Source organism: Rana temporaria, chromosome 4 (genome assembly GCF_905171775.1).
Source record: "Rana temporaria chromosome 4, aRanTem1.1, whole genome shotgun sequence".
Taxonomy (NCBI): Eukaryota; Metazoa; Chordata; class Amphibia; order Anura; family Ranidae; genus Rana; species Rana temporaria.
This window is the reverse complement of record NC_053492.1, coordinates 458,985,290-459,005,101: the sequence shown is the minus strand read 5'-3', so window position 1 is coordinate 459,005,101 and position 19,812 is coordinate 458,985,290. Positions and strand designations below refer to the sequence as shown.

General features: G+C 47.1%; 1 protein-coding gene across 4 annotated transcripts in view; it reads left to right on the top strand.

Annotated features, from left to right (window-relative positions):
• Positions 1 to 19,812, top strand: part of PSME4 (proteasome activator subunit 4) — a 300,232-nt gene that overhangs the window by 232,340 nt on the left and 48,080 nt on the right. For all 4 annotated transcript variants that reach the window (XM_040351636.1, XM_040351635.1, XM_040351638.1 and 1 more), the window contains 8 exons: positions 3,470 to 3,565; positions 7,709 to 7,840; positions 8,421 to 8,630; positions 11,140 to 11,276; positions 11,992 to 12,045; positions 14,779 to 14,908; positions 16,437 to 16,518; positions 16,918 to 17,071. In XM_040351636.1, the coding sequence (XP_040207570.1) occupies positions 3,470 to 3,565; positions 7,709 to 7,840; positions 8,421 to 8,630; positions 11,140 to 11,276; positions 11,992 to 12,045; positions 14,779 to 14,908; positions 16,437 to 16,518; positions 16,918 to 17,071 (995 nt within the window). The remainder of the gene's footprint in view (positions 1 to 3,469; positions 3,566 to 7,708; positions 7,841 to 8,420; positions 8,631 to 11,139; positions 11,277 to 11,991; positions 12,046 to 14,778; positions 14,909 to 16,436; positions 16,519 to 16,917; positions 17,072 to 19,812) is intronic.

The following is a 19,812-nucleotide window of genomic DNA, read 5'->3' as shown; positions in this document are numbered from 1 at the left end:
AGCTCAGGGTAGATGGTCAAGGGCAGAAAAGAGCCTGCCCATCAACATTTTGGCGTTACGGGCAGTGCGTCTGGCCCTACAGTCCTGGACGGTGGAGCTTCAGGACTGCCCTATAAGGGTTCAGTCAGACAATGCCACTCAGGTGACCTATATCAACTACCAAGGCGGTACCAGGATCTGTTCAGCTCAGAAGGAGGTGAACCGCATATTAGTCTGGGCAGAGGGACATGTGCCGTTCTATCGGCGGTCCATATCCCGGGGGTAGAGAACTGGAAGGCAGATTATGAATGAATGAATGAATGACTTGTATAGCGCTACTCATGCGAACTGAATCGCCTCTGGGCGCTTTTTCTCAGCCGCCAGCAGATCTGCCCCCGGGAATGGTCCTCACACCCGAACGTGTTTCATGAAATTTGCCAGCGATGGGGATGGCCAAATGTTGATCTATTGGCATCTAGGTTCAACAGCAAGCTACATCAGTTTGTGTCTCGAACAAGGGATCCCCTGACGATCGAAGCAAATACTCTGGTAATTTCATGGAGCCAGTTCTCTCTGGTTTTTGCTTTCCCCCTGATTCCTCTCCTTCCATATTTGTTGCGCAGAATTCGGGAAGAGGGGGTTCCAGTCATCCTGGTGTCACCGGCCTTGACCAGAAGGTCCTGGTTCCCAGAGATCGTGAGATTGGCAATAGACAGGCCATGGGCGCATCCGCACTGCCCCGATCTATTGTCCCAAGATCCTATATTCCACCCCAATTTACAGACTCTAAATTTGACGGCATGGCTATTAAAGCCAAGGTGTTGAGGTATCGTGGCATCTCTGGACCGGTGATGTCTACCCTAGTGAATGCCAGGAAAACTGTCACTAGGAAGATCTAATATAAAGTCTGGAAGACTTGTATTGCTTGGTGTGAAGCCAGAAGGTGGCATCCTTGGAAATACGTGATTGGGAGAATTCTCACTTTTCTACAGTCGGCTGTGGAAATCAGATTGGCTTTGAGTACAATCAGAGGTCAGCTTTCAACCTTGTCAATTTTCTTCCAAAGGCCTTTAGGGGCAACTCCCCATTAGGTCACCTATGTGTCCTTGGGACTTAAATTTGGTGCTGTCTATTACAGAAACAACCATTTGAGCCCATCAAGGAAATTCCATTAGTCTTGTTGTCATGCAGGCTAGCTTTCCTGATGGCCATCACCTTGGCTAGAAGGGTGTCGAGATTGGCAAGCCCCTTCATGTAGGGAACTATATTTTATTCTTCACCACGACAAGGTGGTGTTGCGTCCTATTCCTTTCATTTGAATGAGGACATTATTTTGCCTTCTTTTTTTTTTTTTTTTTTTTTCTCACAGCCTCGTTCAGCGGAAGAGAGACTGCATTTCTTGGACGTAGTCTGGACAGTCGGAATTTATTTTTCTAGATCTGCGGAGACTCATTTGTTTTACCAGAGGGACCCAAGAAGGGGCAGGCAGCTTTCAAAGTTTCCATTGCTAATTGGGTCTGCCAATTGGTCATTCAGGCCTACGGTCTGAAATGTAAGGCTCCTCCCTTCAGGGGAGCTCATTCTACCAGGGGTGTAGGAACATCCTGGGCTTTTCACCATCATCTGTAGATCAGTGTTTTGTAAGGCTGCTACCTGGTCTTCAGTGCATACGTACACAAGATTTTATCAGGTGGATGTTGGTGCAGCCGATGAATATTTTTGGGTGGGTGAATCGAGATCTTATTACGATTAATTGTGCAGCTCTAATATATATATATATATATATATATATATATATATATATTATACACACACACGATGGGGCCAATTTAGATAGCGACCAAGTCAACTAACAGCATGTCTTTGGAGGGTGGGAGGTAATCAGAGTACCCAGAGGAAACCTATGCATCCACAGGGAGATCATGCAAACTCCATGCAGGTAGTGTCGTGGTTGGAATTCAAACCCAACAACCCTAGTGCTGCCCAACAGATATACCATCCATTGTTTCACTGTAGTGCCCAGATAGACTGGGAACAGGCTGTGCTCATTTCACCCAGAGGAGGGCAGAATACACATTTCAAAACAGGACTGTTGGTTTTTCAGAGTTGCAGTAATTAGCAATCGGAAGTCATCATTATTTTGCCTGACTACTTGGTAGCGCTTCATCCCCAATATTCAATAAGTGATCTGGAGGTCTCAGCTGATTGTATTGAACAGTAACAATCACAAGTGCATCTAAAAGCATCTGCGAGCTTTTGATTGCTGTCATGGAGCCCGTCATCCTGAAAATCGATGAGGCCATTCTGCTGATTGCTTTACGGAGGCTGCGGAGACAGCTGGAGGAGAGAATCAGCCGTCATCGTAGTTTCTGGACGCATATTATGTCCCAACGTCACCCTTTGGCGTACTTTTACAATTTGTATACCCAACTACGCACGCATCTTCAACTTCACACGGGTGTCCATTCTTGCATTTGAAGACCCACTTCACATCGCCTTTTCCTCCTCTGTTAAATCCCTCTGCACACGGTCATGTAGATTTCCACCTTCTCTGCAATATTTGGCCTAAAATAATAATAGAAAAAATGGAAATTAAGGGTTAATATGGAATTCTCAATTCCAGGTCACCTGATCACTGTGATAGCCTCTGATTGGCTATCACAGTTATCGGTCACTGTGAAGCCCACTCCCATATCCTTTTTTCTCTGTGAATGGAGGAGAGAGATACTTGGAATATCTTCCTCCCTTTTGCTTCTTCCGGCTCGCCCCTGCCATCGCCAAACTGGAGAAGGAACCGAGCACTGGCAGATGTAGACCATAGAGTTTTTTGGCGGGCCAGATGGTCCTTGGAGTCTCTATGATCGTTCGGAGGCTGGGCGCGATGTTAAAACGTCACACCCGTCCTCTGCCTTTGAAAAAATGTGCTTCGGCTGGGAAGACAGTTTTTTTTTTTTTTTCAGGCCTTTCCAGCCTAGAGGCGAGATGTGGGGACTTATTGACCCCAGATCTCACTGTCAAGAGGTCCTGTCATGCCATTTTCCTATTACAAGGGATTTTTACATGCCTTGTAATAGGAATAAAAGTGACAAAAAAAAATGTAAAAAGACTTCGAACGAGAAAAATATAAGTAAAATTAACAATAAAAACTACATTTTTAAAGAGCCCCTGTCCCTGCGTGCTCCGCGTTACTTGGCGTAACATCATCTTTCACATTATGTGAAAAAAATTGGCCAAGGTTACTGTTTTTTTTGGGGTTTTTTTTGTTAATGCATGAAACTCTTTGAAAAATTGATGCGCAAGATAAAATGTTGCAACAACCACCATTTTATTCTCTACTACTCTGCTAAAAATCATATACAATGTTTGGGGGGTTCTGTGTAATTTTCTAGCAAAAAAAAAAATAAATAAATATGATTTTACACGTAGTAGAGAAATGTGAGAATTGGCCTGGTAGACAAGTTTTTAAACCTGTAATTTAATGATTTTGCAGTTGAGAATGTTGACCGTTGAAGGCTGTGAATACAAAAAAGTCCACCAAGACCTGGTGCGGGATCTTCTGCGTCTGTCCACCAGCTCTTACGGGCAAGTAAGTATGAAGATTTAAGAAATTACCTTTTATACATACACTTCTAGCGCTGAGCTGTTTTCTGAAAATTTTTCATCTCTGACGGGGAGAACGGTCTCTACAAAAGTGAACTCAACCTACCTGTTCATTCATCATGTGGTGATGACGGTTTTGTGGTGTCATCTAGAGATGACACACGGTGCTCCAACATCCAGAGGATTGCCTCGGATAATCAGAGATTTAGCATTACAACAATTTTTAAATATTTAAGTGGAACTAAACGCATCGATTTAACAGTTTAAAAAAACTGTTACATTCCCGGCATGTCGGGATTGTAACGGCCACATTGGTTGTGCTCTCAACTAACCTGTCAACCATGAAATGGCCGGTGTCATAACCGATCACATATAGAGCATCATGCATGTTGAAAACCAGAGGCCAAGATGGCAGTTTCCTTGGCTGAAAAGGATAGGAGGGTTTATTTCTGCTTTAAATAATAATAAACAATCAACAGAACATCATATAGGGATATACAGGACCCCTTCCTTAAAGCGGAGCTCCAACCGAAAGTGGAACTCACGCTGATCGGAACCCCCCCCCCCCCCCCCTCCGGTGTCACATTTGACACCTTTCAGGGGGGAGGGGGTGCAGATACCTGTGTAAAGACAGGTATTTGCACCCACTACCGGCCACAACAGTCTCGGGCAGACTGCGGGCATGACGTCACCTCCCGCCGCCCCCCCCCCCGCCCCCCGTTGTGTGCTGGGAACACATTTAGCTCCCAGTACACAGCGGGATCCAATCGGCAGGCACAGCGTGACTCGCGAATGCGCTGTAGGGAACCGGGCAGTGAAGCCGGAGCGCTTCACTTCCTGGTTCCCTCACCGAGGATAGCGGGGGGGGGGGGGCAGCAGAGTGATGAGCGATCGCTCGTCCTCTGTTGTGGACGGCGCTGGACTCCAGGACAGGTAAGTGTTCTAATATTAAAAGTCAGCAGCTGCAGTATTTGTAGCTGCTGGCTTTTAATTTTTTTTTTTTTTTTTTCATGGGTCATCCGCTTTAATAAAAGGGATCATGTGATCCCCCAAAATATTGGCAGATCTTGAGATTATTAAAGTGTATGCTAACCCATAAATTAAAGCTTTAGTTTCCCTACTGCGTATGCGCGAGTCGCGCTGTGAATTCTGACTGGTCCCCGCTGTCTTCTGGGACCTGTGTGTCTTCTAGAAAACGGCGTAGGGGATGGAGGAGGGGCCGGACTTGGCATAGATCGCTGTGGATTCTGCGTTGATCTTTCACTGGAAGTGGGAGCAAATACCTGTATTAGACATTTATCTGCTCCCCCATCCTCCCTGAAAGCTGCCAAATGTGACACCGGAGGGGGGGAGGAATCAGAAAAGCGGAAGTTACATTTTTGGGTGGAACTCCACTTTAAGTACATATCTGGTCAAATGCAAAATCTGCATAGTGTCCCGAACCTGCCTACGATGGCAAAGATTTTGCATTTGTCCAGCTATGTTGTAACGGCTTTTAATAAACTGTCCACTAGATGGCGCTTCCCTTTCTCCACACAAACACAGGAGTCAGATCTCACTAGGAAGCCCTGCAGAAAAAGAAGACAGGCAGGCTCACCAGGTGTTGCAGTAATATTTATACATTCCCTTTTTCCCTATATGCTTCCCTTCTTTATATGCGCACACAGAAGTGGTGGGGGAGATGGCGAGCGTTTCGGACAGGAATTGCACCACTATCCTGTTCAAATTGCATGAGATTCTTTTGCAGTGTGATTTGCACCCATTTTATTTTGTATTGATGCTAATCTCACCACAATGCATCGGTACTCGGTATCGGCAAGTACTTGATCGCAAGTATCGGTACGCGCTGATAAAAAAAAACGGTATCGGTGCAACCCCACTACTAACTACAGATGAGCATCTGTGGTATGGTAGCCCGTTTCCTTACATTTACGTTCCTTTCATTGGAACCTACAGGACCCTGTTTCCATGCAAGGCGTGTCAGTAGTCCTTGTTGGTGTGACTTAAACACCGTGGGCCAGATTCATGAGGAGATACGACGGCCGTTCTCCTGATCCGCCGTCGTATCTCTGAGATCCGACGGTCGGATCAATGCGACTGATTCATAAGAATCAGTTCCACATAGATCTCCCTTAGATCCGACTGGTGTAAGTGACTTACACCGTCGGATCTTAGGCTGCAATCTCCCGCCGGCCGCTAGGTGTCGCCTCGGTCTTTTACGCGTCGGATATGCAAATGAGGAGAACCACCGATTCAGAAACGAACGCCCGCCCGTCGCTTTTTTTTTTGCGTCGTTTGCATTCGGCTTTTTCCGGCGGATAGTTACCCCTGCTATATGAGGGGTAGCTAATGTTAAGTATGGCCGTCGTTCCCGCGCCGAGTTTCAAATTTTTACGTCGTTTGCGTAAGTCGGTCTGGAATACGGATGGCCGCAATTTACGTTGCCGCCGAAAACAATGACGTCCTAGCGACGTCATTTGGAGCATGCGCACTGGGAAATTTCGCCGCATGCGCAGTTAAATCGGCGCGGGAACGCGCCTGATTTAAATTGTACACTCCCCCTAGCCGCGGAATTTGAATTCCGCTGGGGGAGTTGCGATCCGCCGGTGCAAGTTTCGAGGTAAGTGCTTTGTGAATACTGCACTAGCCTCGCAAAAGTGCACCGGCGGATCGTAAATCACATAGATTACGTGGATCTAAAGATCCGCTAATCTATGTGAATCTAGCCCAGTCTCTCCATTAAGGATGAGCTCCAGTGTGTTTGCATAGTACACGTGCAGAGCCCGCCAGGAAGTCTGCACAGCGCTGCACTAATCACAGCCAGGGAGACATTTCCCAATCTCTGCATCAGGAAATGTCTCCCTGGCTGTGATTAGCGCAGCGCCGTGCAGATTTCCTGGCGGGCTCTGCACGTGTACTATGCAAACACACTGGAGCTTATCCTTACTCTCCATCAATACACCTATGATAACCACACACCACCTTCCTGCAAATGAGTGACAAGAAAAAGATTTCGACCAATCACTGGGTTCACACTGTACCACACAGTGGCTCACAGCAGGATTCTGGTGCGTCTCCATTCAACGAGTTTTTGGCTGAATTCAGACCTGAAATGGACCGAAAGACGCACTCTGCAGCTAGGTGTTCGGATCCCGGTCTCGGCTACATGTGAGTTTGGTGGTCTCAGCCCGGCTCCCGGTGGGTGTGCTATGTGAGGTAAGCCTGCGCTTAGTACGCCCACCCCCCTCCCACAAAAACCACCACACTTACACGCACTCGAAATTGGGTTAACATGCACGCATTTTGACCATGCGGTCTCTAAAAAGAGAGGCGAAGGACTAACGGGGCTGGTTGAGCGGGCTAGATCCTCTCACTCCCTTATAGGGAGTCCCTCTGCCCCGTTGGGCTTCAAAGCGGAGCAGGTAGGGCGGGCTGTGTGGGAGGACCCCCTCACACACCCACCATTGCCACCCGGGGCATGGAGAAAGGTGGCAGATTGCCTCTGGGGGAGGCCTGCCTACTCCCAACTCCTGCAGTCCGGCTCCTCTCTCGAGTACACGCACAAAATACACTTTAAAAAAAAGGAGAAAAAAAAAGACGCACCGGACTCCGGTGCAATTCGCTCGAGCCGCTGCGGAGATGTGTGAACTAGCTCCATAGACAGTGGGTCACAATCTCTTGCTATGCAATTTGGATGCGGTGAAACCCGCATCCAATTCGCATAAGTGTGAACCCAGAGTGTACAATGATGTGTTAGATATTAGAGAATATATGCTGTGATGGCCTTCTTGTAACTTCAATACTTTATAAATGTTTATGGTCAGTAGCCATAAAAATAGATGGTTCATCTTATGTGCAGAGACTATCCGAGCCCTCGCGGGAGCCTGTGGAAGTTGGAGTACATATGAATGCTTGGCTTTGTATTTGTGCCTTGCATGTAATATGACACATGGGCTCGTCTTGAGTGAAATTATCAAACAAGTCCGCTATTGGTTTTTGCAGCTACTTGTAGACCTGAGGATGTCACCCGATCCAGCCCAAAATGGCAGATTGGGTAATCATCGTCTATGAGTGGGTGTATATCCGCCATGGTTCTGTGGTTTATTCATGTCATCTTTTTGTTGCACAGGTCAGAAATAAAGCTCAGCAGGCTTTTTTCTCTGCTCTGGGAACATACAATTTCTGCTGCCGGGACATCATTCCTCTAGTGCTTGAATATCTGCGGCCAGAAAGACATGATGTCACTCAACAGCAGTTCAAAGTAAGTGTTTTGTTTCTCATTGTGCAAGTTCAGCTCACGTTAAAAAAAAAAAAATATATATATATATATATATTATATATATATTCTTTTTACCAAAAATAGGTAGAAGAATACGTATCGGCCTAAACTGAGGAAAATTATTTTTTTATGTTTTTGGGGGACATTTATTACAGCAAAAAGTAAAAAATATTGCATTTTTTTCAAAATTGTCGCTCTATTTTTGTTTATAGCGCAAAAAATAAAAACCGCAGAGGTGATCAAATACCACCAAAAGAAAGCTCTATTTGTGGGGAAAAAAGGGTGCCAATTTTGTTTGGGAGCCACGTCGCACGACCGCGCAATTGTCTGTTAAAGCGACGCAATGCCGAATCGCAAAACGTGGCCTGGGCATTTAGCAACAAAATGGTCCGGGGGTTTAAGTGGTTAATACTGTTGTTCAATCATCAAAATCATGTGTTGCCCATAGCAACTCGTTTGATGCTATTTCTCTGTTTTTAAATTAGACATCTGCTATCTCTGTGTGGTAATCCAGACTCCTCTAGCTAATGAGGTCTAACATGAGAACTTTTTGTGTTTGCAGGGTGCCTTGTATTGTCTGCTTGGGAACCACGGTGCAGTGTGCCTAGCAAACCTTCATGACTGGGAATGCATTGTACAGACGTGGCCGGCAATAATCTCTTCAGGTCTCAGTAAAGCAATGTCTCTAGAAAAACCATCCATTGTACGCCTTTTTGATGATCTGGCTGAGAAGATCCATCGGCAATACGAAACAATTGGGTTGGACTTTTCGGTAAGTCCCCCCCCCCCCCCCTCCACCTTCTTTAAATTGAGCTCACTGTGACACTTGCAGAGTCTTCCTTACCTTTTTGAATAGGAATTGCAGTTCATGACTTCATGGCCAGCAGCACATGCTGGTATTATCTGGTATCAGACTTCTAGTTACACTTGATGGAAAAGGGAACAAGTGTTCTTTGCAGTGTTGACAAGCTTTAGCCCCCATTCACATCTAGGCGTTTTAATGCCTGTAGTGCTACGCCGCTGCCGCCAGAGGGATGAAAACACATGTCCCTCTATGGAGATGGTTCACATCTCCACGCCGGACGCCTGACCTTTTTTTCAGGCGGCGTTCGGCTAGGAGATGGGAACCATCTCCATAGAGGGGGTCAATCTGGGGCACATCTAGGCAGACAATACCGGCGTTTTGTCGCCGCAAATCGCTATTTGTACCGCGATTTGCGGCGACAAAACGCCGCGACTTTGTCTGCCTAGGTGTGAATGGAGCCTTAGACAATTAAAGTGAGTGATAACTTGCTACACTATCTGCAGCTGTATTTGGAAAATAAGAAGGAAAAGGGTCGGAGGCAAAATAGACCAACATCCCAACAGTAGAAAGAGCAAAAAAAAAGGGAGTTTTATTAACCACTTGCCGCCCACTGCCAAATGATGACGGGGCGGCTCTCGTTCTTGGTGGACGCCATATGACGGCCGCCCGGAACGACCACTCTCAAGTGCCGCGCCGCTAGGATGTGGCTATTTAACCATGTGATTGGCTGTGACCAATCACAGCCGGTCATATGTAAACACGGAGATACCGGTAATTGGCTCTCCTCGCCTCACACTCAGAGTGTGGGGCGAGGACATCAGATGAACAGCATCTCCTCGCAGGGGACAGCTAGGTATGTAATCAGGACACTTATCACCCGATTTCCCCCCCTTCGGTCAGTTATCAGATCCCTTATCGTACTCTCCATGATGTGGGTCGGTCGGTTGGTGATACTCACACGGTCATGATTTCATGGAGTGTTTCATCCTTTCAGGCTACTGGAGACTGCATCTGTCTGCCCAGGATTGCCTTGCCTCCACCCTTCAGTCCACCGGCGAGACCCTGAATTATGGACACACTCCATCCCCCTGGTGCTGTTCGTCAGAAAGTTCTTGCAGGTGTTCTTCCTGTCCAGTGAGCTGTCGTTCACCCACACAGCGCTGCTTTGGCTGTCATGCTGTAGTTGCAGAGTGTTTCTAACATTTGCCATGAGATGCACAGCCCATGTGTTCAGCTGACACCTGCATGCCACCTTCTTCATGGACTCTGCCTCCATCAGCTACTATGGCTTAGCCAGCTTTTGTTATGACATGTGAACCAGCAGCCTGGTGGCCCCGACTCACCGTGGCGATGCAGAGGGATAGCTCCGATGAGGACGGCCATCCATCTCCCGGATCTCCCTGTACATCCTCCCTGGTACTGGCCAATATGGTCGCTTCTCTTCTCAGTCAATCTGGTCTCAGGACCCACTTCCTGATTGGCCGGGAGGAGTATCAGGAAGACAATAGGGAATATTAATTTGCTATTTCACAACTGGGTGCTCTGCGCCCCGAGCCCACCCTTTTTTTGAAGCCAATTAATCACGTGCTTCCAAAAAAATCCATGCGTCCAGCGCCCTGCATGCAGATTAGGGGCTGGACGCATGGATTAGGGGGATGGCGATGCGGCATTTCCTGCACCTAGTTAAAGCGGAGTTCCGCCAAAAAAATAAAATATTAAGTCAGCAGCTACAAATACTACAGCTGCTGACTTTTACTATATGGACACTTACCTGTCCAGGACACTCGCGATGTCGGCACCCGAAGCCGTTCTGTCCCTCGACTCTCGGGTGGAGGTGCTGCCATCTTCGGTAAGAGAATCGGGAAGCGAAGCCTTGCGGCTTTACTTACTGGTTCCCTATTGCGCATGCACTATCTCACTAGTCCCTGCTGTCTTCTGGGACCTGTGTCTCCCAGAAGACAGTGGGGGGGACGGAGTAGGCGCCGGACGTGGCATATGTCACCGCAGTGATCTATGCCCGGAAGTGGGAGCAAATACCTGGATTACACAGGTATCTGCTCCCTCCTCCCCCCTGAAAGGGGCCAAATGTGGCACCGGGGCTGCTTTAATACCAGCTCGGATTGCCCGCAGGTGGTGCAGAGATTTTTTTTTCTCTGCCTAGTGTCTTCCTGTAGGTGACACTATAAACCCCTATGGTCAAGAATTTAAGAGATCGGTGTCCGTCAATGAACTCCAAGAAAGGGGTTTTATGGTTGGTAACAAAAAAATCCTGTTTTCCCATTTTGAAATAATTTGTCAGGACAATGAAATCTTTCTTAAACCTGGCAGGTGTCACTGTTGAGGATAAAGCATCTGGTTCACCTAAAATCTGCTTTTTTTTTTTTTTTCTTGCTGCTCTTGCAAAGCCGGGGCTCACCTTTAGGTATAGTTGTTAAGGTAAAATTGGGATGCCATTGATGTCTGTGATTTGTTACAGGTTCCTGAAAGTTGTGTCCAGATTGCTGTATTGCTGCAGAAGTCGCCCACCCCCGCTCTTGGTGTGGAGTTGCTTCATCCAGATCAGCTGAGTCTGGCAGTGCAAAGGCAAGAGGAGAAGAATGCAGAGTCTTTACGGTATGGCCAGGGGGGTATTTGTTGAAAGGCAGCAGCTTTCCTGTTTGGATTATACTGGATTATTTTGTGTGAAGATTGTGTAGTATGTATGGATGTCCTCTTAACCAGTTGCAGACAGCCCACCATACATATACTGCGGCAGGGCGTCCGCTCTACGCCAGATCACGTACCTAATATGTGATCTGACACTTCCGGGTTCGGGGTGCGCGACCTGCTCCCGTTGTGATCATACACAGCATGAGCCCAGCAGCGGGTACCGCAGGCTCAATGTCCTCCGTCACTCGGCAGTATGGCGGTCTGCCTTTTGTAAACACTGATCCTGTGTTTCTGCTACGTAGGAACATGGATCTTTGCTTTCCACTAGTCAAAGCTCCTCCCCCACAGGGGGTAATTACAACTTAGGCACACATTTAACCCTTTGCCCCTGATGTTAAGCCCTTCCCAGTCCGTGTCAATAGTACAGTGCATATTTTTAGATCACTTTATTGGTGTCACTGGTCCCCAAAAAGTGTCAAAGGTGGCTCAGTTCGCTGTCAAAATCGGCTACCCCCAATGTGGTAGTGGAGCGGGGAGGATGCACTCAAGGGGAGCGTCCCCTTTTGGCTGTAGCGCTGCTTTATCTGCTTTGACTTGTCTCCTGCAGTATCTTTATGTTTGCATTACACACATGGCTCCTGACTCCTGTTCTCACTTCTGGCTTGCTTTCTCTTTGTAGGCATTATGAAGGCTTAGTTGAAACTTTGATCGATTGTGTTGCACAAAGAAACCTGTAAGTATCCAATTGTGGGGTTTCTACTGTAGATTTATGTTTAGAAATTTTAGTGTGCATAGCAAAACATGAATTACTTTTAAAATACGCATCTCTCTCAATTGGAGTGTATTAAGAAAATTAAAATATCACTTCCCAAATGGGAAGGTGCAGGCAGAAGGAGGTGGCTCTGGGGTTTAGGTGCAGGCAGAAGGAGGTGGCTCTGGGGTTTAGGTTCAGGCAGAAGGAGGTGGCTCTGGGGTTTAGGTTCAGGCAGGAGGTGGCTCTGGGGTTTAGGTGCAGGCAGAAGGAGGTGGCTCTGGGGTTTAGGTGCAGGCAGAAGGAGGTGACTCTGGGGTTTAGGTGCAGGCAGAAGGAGGTGGCTCTGGGGTTTAGGTGCAGGCAGAAGGAGGTGGCTCTGGGGTTTAGGTGCAGGCAAAAGGAGGTGGCTCTGGGGTTTAGGTGCAGAAGGAGGTGGCTCTGGGGTTTAGGTGCAGAAGGAGGTGGCTCTGGGGTTTCGGTGCAGGCAGAAGGAGGTGGCTCTGGGGTTTAGGTGTAGGCAGAAGGAGGTGGCTCTGGGGTTTAGGTGCAGGCAGAAGGAGGTGGCTCTGGGGTTTAGGTGCAGGCAAAAGGAGGTGGCTCTGGGGTTTAGGTGCAGAAGGAGGTGGCTCTGGGGTTTAGGTGCAGAAGGAGGTGGCTCTGGGGTTTAGGTGCAGGCAGAAGGAGGTGGCTCTGGGGTTTAGGTGTAGGCAGAAGGAGGTGGCTCTGGGGTTTAGGTGCAGGCAGAAGGAGGTGGCTCTGGGGTTTAGGTGCAGGCAGAAGGAGGTGGCTCTGGGGTTTAGGTGCAGGCAGAAGGCGGTGGCTCTGGGGCTTAGGTGCAGGCAAAAGGAGGTGGCTCTTGGGTTTAGGTGCAGAAGGAGGTGGCTCTGGGGTTTAGGTGCAGAAGGAGGTGGCTCTGGGGTTTCGGTGCAGAAGGAGGTGCCTCTGGGGTTTCGGTGCAGGCAGAAGGAGGTGCCTCTGGGGTTTCGGTGCAGGCAGAAGGAGGTGCCTCTGGGGTTTCGGTGCAGGCAGAAGGAGGTGCCTCTGGGGTTTCGGTGCAGGCAGAAGGAGGTGCCTCTGGGGTTTCGGTGCAGGCAGAAGGAGGTGCCTCTGGGGTTTCGGTGCAGGCAGAAGGAGGTGGCTCTGGGGTTTCGGTGCAGGCAGAAGGAGGTGGCTCTGGGGTTTCGGTGCAGGCAGAAGGAGGTGGCTCTGGGGTTTCGGTGCAGGCAGAAGGAGGTGGCTCTGGGGTTTCGGTGCAGGCAGAAGGAGGTGGCTCTGGGGTTTCGGTGCAGGCAGAAGGAGGTGGCTCTGGGGTTTCGGTGCAGGCAGAAGGAGGTGGCTCTGGGGTTTCGGTGCAGGCAGAAGGAGGTGGCTCTGGGGTTTCGGTGCAGGCAGAAGGAGGTGGCTCTGGGGATTAGATGCACTGTCCAGCTTCGCTGCTGGCAGCCTATGTTGTTTTCAACTCTGAGAGTCTGACAGATGCTGCAGCTGGATTCTGCAATGAGTAGTTCTTGCATTTAGGTCAGTATGCGCCCAGGGATGAATGTTGAGAACGCAGACTTCTTGCATTTGGGCATACAACCCCAAATGTTAGTAGAAAACGGTGCAGCAGCTGTCAGCCTCTCATTGAGTTTAATAGACCGCCAGCAGTGGAGTTGGTTTGGTGTAACTGTGCCTTCTGCCCGCACCTTAAAACCAGAGTCTCTTGCACCAGGGCTAAACGCCCAATGGGCATAGGGCCCTTAGTATTCGTAGTAACATTGTCTAGATCAGTGTTTCTCAACTCCAGTCCTCAGGGCGCACCAACAGGTCATGTTTTCAGGATTTCCCTCAGATCAAACTGCTGTGGTAATTACTAAGGCAGTGAAACTGATAAAATAACCTGTGCACAATAATGGAAAGCCTGAAAACAAGACCTGTTGGTGCGCCCCGAGGACTGGAGTTGAGAAACACTGGTCTAGATTCACTGTACACAAGGTTTAATTTGTTTTAACAAAAAAGGACTACCTATGTTTTCCAATTTATGCAACATTCTAGATGAAGAATATAAAAAAAAAAACAGAAGGGGTAAGCTTGTATTAAATGAAAGTTTATTTTTAAAGAGCACTTGTCATATGTAAAGTACCGGTAATCCGTGTATTGTATAGTTTTATGAGTTCTGTGTAGTTGTCAACTCTGCAAGGGGGAGTTGTTGGCTGTATATAATCTTACCACTTTTTTAAATGCAGTTAACTCTTTTAGGAGAAGGTGGCATGCAAACTCGTGGGTGGTGGTATAGCTCTTGCCGGAGCTGAATTCTATGGATTCATTCGCTAAAGATGGCTGGTTTAATATTTTACATTTCTCACCTGGAGGGTTGTGCGGGGGGGTTTTGAGTTTTTGAGAAGAGAAGGCATAGTAAACCTTTGTACTTCACAGGTTAGTTTAAAGGGGCACTGCCATGAGAGATTGCTAGAGGGATGCCCATGTTAGAATAGTCATTTTCTAGCAAGTTCAAAGGCACATTTTGAATACAAAATAATAAAAAGAAGAAAAACACTGCAAGCAAGCATTTAATTTTTCTGTGCCTTTTACCTGCAATTTATTAAGTTGGTGACAGGGTCTCCTTAAGTCTTATTATCAACGACAAATATAATGCTTTATTTTCTTCTTCTAAAATGATGTTTTTTAGAAATACAATTGCGACCATATGTGACACTTGTGTCTTTATTTCAGCCCCTGGAAGTTTGAACACATAGGCATTGGGTTTTTGTCTTTACTCCTGAGGGATGACCATGTTCTACCTCTTCGTGCAGTCAGATACTTGGTGCAATCTCTGAATCACGATGCTCTTATTGTCCGCAAGGTACAGTTGACGTTCTATTCTTTTTTTTCTGTTACTCCTCCTTCACATGGGCTGACCAATCGGATCCTCCAGTCGGTCCGATCAGGTGCACCTGAAAAACTGGTGACACCCACCGACATCCGATCTGCCAAAAACAGACAGATAGGGGTTCCGTTTTCGATGGGGGATCCGTTTCCATCTGACCGCCCGCAGAGGAGAGTGGGCTGTGTCCATGTCTACTCTGCATCAGCGGAGCAGACATGGACTTGTCATTCGCCTGCTCAGCGGATGGATCCCCTGCTGGGCAGGCAAATCCGCTGGCCGACTCCGCCAGTGTGAAAGGGGCCTTACCAATTCTAAGGAATTTATTATTACAATTTTAACCACTTGAGGACCGCCTAACGGCGATAAACGTTGGCAGAATGGCACGACTGGGCACAAGCACCTACAGCAGGGATTTGCAATTAGTGGACCTCCAGCTGTTGCCAAACTACAAGTCCCATGAGGCATAGCGAGACTCCGACAGCATCAAGCATGACACCCAGAGGCAGAGGCATGATGGGACTTGTAGTTTGGCAACAGCTGGAGGTCCGTTAATTGCATATCCCTGTCCTACAGGTACGTTGCCCTTTAAGTGCCCAGCCGTGGATCGCGCACGCCGCCGGCAGTGCGCTCGCAAAACCGGCCCAAAGCTTTGTGACCGCGCCCGCGGACCCGATCGCCGCCGGTGTCCTACAATCAGGTCACAGAAGCTAAAGAACGGGGAGTGTAAACAAACCTTCCCCGTTCTTCTCTGTGACCTGTCACTGATGGTCTGTTTCCTGTCATAGGGAACGACTATCGGTGACGTCACACGTCCAGCCACGCCCCCCTACAGGAAGAAACACAAATCAGGGCACACTTAACCCCTTAAGCGTCCCCTAGTGGTTAACCCCTTCACTGCCATTGTCATTTTCACAGGAAGCCGTGCATTTTTATAGCACTTTTCACTGTGAAAATGACAATGGTCCCAAAAATGTGTCCGCCATAATGTCGCAGTCACGAAAAAAACTTACTAGAAAAATTACTAGTAAAAAAAAACAAAAAAACATTTTTTTACCAAAAATATGTAGAAGAATACGTATCGGCCTAAACTGAGGGAACATTTTTTTTTTATATATATTTTTTGGGGGATATTTATTATAGCAAAAAGTAAAAAATATTGAATTTTTTTTTTTCAAAATTGTCGCTCTATTTTTGTTTATAGTGCAAAAAATAACCGCAGAGGTGATCAAATACCACCAAAAGAAAGCTCTATTTGTGGGAAAAAAAGGACGCCAATTTTGTTTGGGAGCCACGTCGCACAATTGTCAGTTAAAGCGACGCGGTGCCGAATCGCAAGAAGGGGCCAGGTCCTTTACCTGCATAATGGTCCGGGTCTTAAGTGGTTAAGGACAAGCCTATTTTTTACACTTGGTGTTTACAAGCTAGAAAATTACCCCCAAACTACACACACACGTGCATTCTTGTGAAATACGACATTGTGACTTGCTTTTAATTTTTCTTCTAGATGGCAATCTCTGCTGTAGCTGGAATTCTAAAGCAGCTGAAGAGACCCCATGTCAAAATACCCATTTGCCCTTACACAATCAGTATGTATATATATTTTTGGGACTGTACAATTTAAACTTTTGAATGGATTTATTGTCCCTTAACCATGGCTTGTCTTTTCTGAATGGAAAACCATCAGCCTTCATATTTTGAATGAAAATGTGTAGCATTTCTCAGGGTTGGGGTATCTTTGTGTGTCAGTTTCGGTTCTTTGGCGGAGTTCCGCTGGCGCAGCTAGAGTGGGAACACTGCATATGAGGCGGAGGATCTCCATTAGGTCCCTGTAGTGGCTAATCTATAATATATGTACTACAAATACAGAGGTCATAGATTATTTTACTTTTCTGGAAATAATGTAAAGTAAGGTAAACGCTGCAGTTCTAGCCTTCTACATGCAGTCCTTGAATACACACCTATTCTTTCTTTTTAATCTGTGATAGGTGGATGTACCAAACCAGATGCCACCATTCCAGGGGACAGGCCTGACAACGAGTGGATACATTACGACAGTGCCAGCCTGCCAAAGACTAAGGAATCCTGGGACGCCTGTACTTTTGTGGAGAAGACACACTGGGGATATTACACGTGGCCTCGGTAAGCGTTGTCTCTGTCGCTGGGCTGCCTGGTTCCTTGTGCTTTCTTGATTTTGCAGTAACAAGCTGTTTGATTGTAGCTCTGGTCAGCCATAACAATGATAATGGCGTGCTCATTGGGTGCAGGAATATTTCTCTCATATGCAACAGAAGATGCATAGCAGAGCAAGTTTTGCATTGTAATGTCAGGGAATAAAGCCTCGTACACACGGTTCGATTGTTGGAAGGTGATTGTCTGTTGACAGACTGTTTTCCTAAATTCTTACTGTTCTTACGCTCCTTTAGACAATTGTTTGCCAATTTTCGCCCAACAAATGTTGGATAGCAGGCTAGTAAATTTTCGGCGGACAATGGCTCCACGTCTGATTTTCGTATGGTCAGTAAACAAATCCGTCACACAAAAGTTGAAAGTACAGTACAGTTCGGCATCAATTCTCACCAAACACGAATTTAGCAAAAGGGTCTCAAAAATATTCCAATTGCACACCTTCCTGGAGAATGGCCAATAAGAAAGGAGGGTGCTGAAGCGATCACCAGCTGGGAACAGGAAAAGCAATCATGTAGATATATTTGCCAGCACACCGAGGATCGTTTAGAAAAACGTCCAAAAAATTTTAATGCATAGAAACGATCACAAAAAGCAACGTTTCGAAGTCGCACAGGACCTCTTCGTCAGGCAAGTGATGATCCCAAAGGGTGGCGCTCAAGAGCTGAAATTCCTTGTAGTACGTCAGTACGTTTGTTTTTGTGGCACGACAATTGTGTAACGTTGGTATGCAGGACAAGGTCCTAACACACGCCCTTTTGACAAAAATCAGACGCTTGGTTGGCCAACAAATGTCATTTGGGTAAAGTGTTGCATGACCACGCATCTATCATTCAAAGTGTGACAGTGCTGAAAATTGGCCGAGGCAGGAACGGGGTAAAAGTGGCCAGTATTGAAGCGGTTAAAGGATAAGGCCCCTTTTAGACAGAGCAGATGCGTCCAAGTGTGTGTGTGTGTGGGGGGGGGGGGGGGGGTCATGTGAGTGCCTCAGAGTAGCCATGCTAAGCATGAATTGCATAATTGGTGATAGGCCACAGGAGCATCAAATAGAAAATTACACAAACCTAGTAAGTGTGTGTCCATTGTGAGAATTCAACCTGCAAGTGCACTACCTCCACCACATTTAGATAAAGATTGCATGACTGTGCTAGGTAAATGATTTTGACTCTTGCAGTGTCAAAAAACCTGGTTGATCCTGCTCCCCCCTGTCCATGTCCCCACTGCAGTTGACAATTTTGCAGAACAGTGTTGGCAGCTAATGCACATGCTCAACTTTCAGTGTTTTTCTATGACAAGCATTTCCTCTCTGATCACATCTGAGCAGACCATGTGACTATAGGGCAGGGATATGCAATTAGCGGACCTCCAGCTGTTGCAGAACTACAAATCCCATGAGGCATAGCAAGACTGAAAGTCACAAGCATGATGCCCAGAGGCATGATGGGACTTGTTGTTTTGCAACAGCTGGAGGTCCGCTAATTGCATATCCCTGCTAGAGTCACGCATGTGGGTATATACACAGTGGTAAAATGACAGCCCGTTCGCTCCCTCCTCCTCTATGCCCACTAACCAACTTAACACAATGGGGGCGGGATATTACTTCTTGTTTGACGGAGGCTTCACTTCTCTCCTTTTCTAAAGCCTCGTACACACTTTCCAATTGTTGGCAGGGGGTTGTCTGTTGACCAACTGTTGTCCTAAAATCTGCCCGTTAGTACATTCTTTTGACAGTTGTCTAACGTTCTGCCAACAAATGTTGGATGACAGGCTAGTAAATTTTTGGCGGTCGCACAAAAGTTGAAAGTACAAACACGCATGCTCAGAATCAATGCTCACCAAACACGAAATTAGCAGAAGGGGCACAAAGGGTGGCGCCCAAGAGCTGAAATTCCTCATAGTACATCACTACATTCATGTTCGAAAAGACAAGATCCTGGCACATGCCCATAAGACAAATCTGACGCCAACAATCGGTTGGTGCGTACGAGGCTTTAGACGCAGGCTGGAGTAGCTTGTGACTGGCAATAATCCGCGTACACCATGTAATTGCCAAAAAATAATAAAGATTTGATTTCAAATGTATACAATTCAATTTTCTGTCTTGATAATTGCATTTCAAATACTTGTTTAACCACTTGTCCACCAGAGGACGTCCTATGACGTCCTCGGCTTTGTGCAGTGATATCTGAATGATGGGTGCAGCTACAGGCATCATTCAGATATCGCCGTCTTCAGCCACCGCTTCTGTGCACGATGAGAATGATCAAAGCGGCGGTTCCGCCGCTTGATCGTTCTTATAGGCAGCGGGTGCTTCTCCGGGCTCTCCCGTGACATCGGGGGCCCGGAGAGTCAATCGGTCGGCGCTGCCTGGAAAGCATAGAGATGACTGGTGACCAGATGGTCACCAGTCATCTCTATTACCGTTGGAGGCCCGGGCGCGACGTTATGACGTCACGCCCGGTACCCGGAAGTTAACAAAGCCGCAATTGCGGCTGTCAGCATGTGACCGGTGATTTGTTTTTCACAGATTTCATGCTTGTAAGCCTGGAGGAGAGATGTGGGGTCTTATTGACCCCACATCTCTCCATAAAGAAGACCTGTCACACTGATTCCTATTACAAGGGATGTTTTGAGTATGTTTACAGTAAAATAAAAATATATATATATTTCTCTTTCGTTCATAGACGGACACAGCC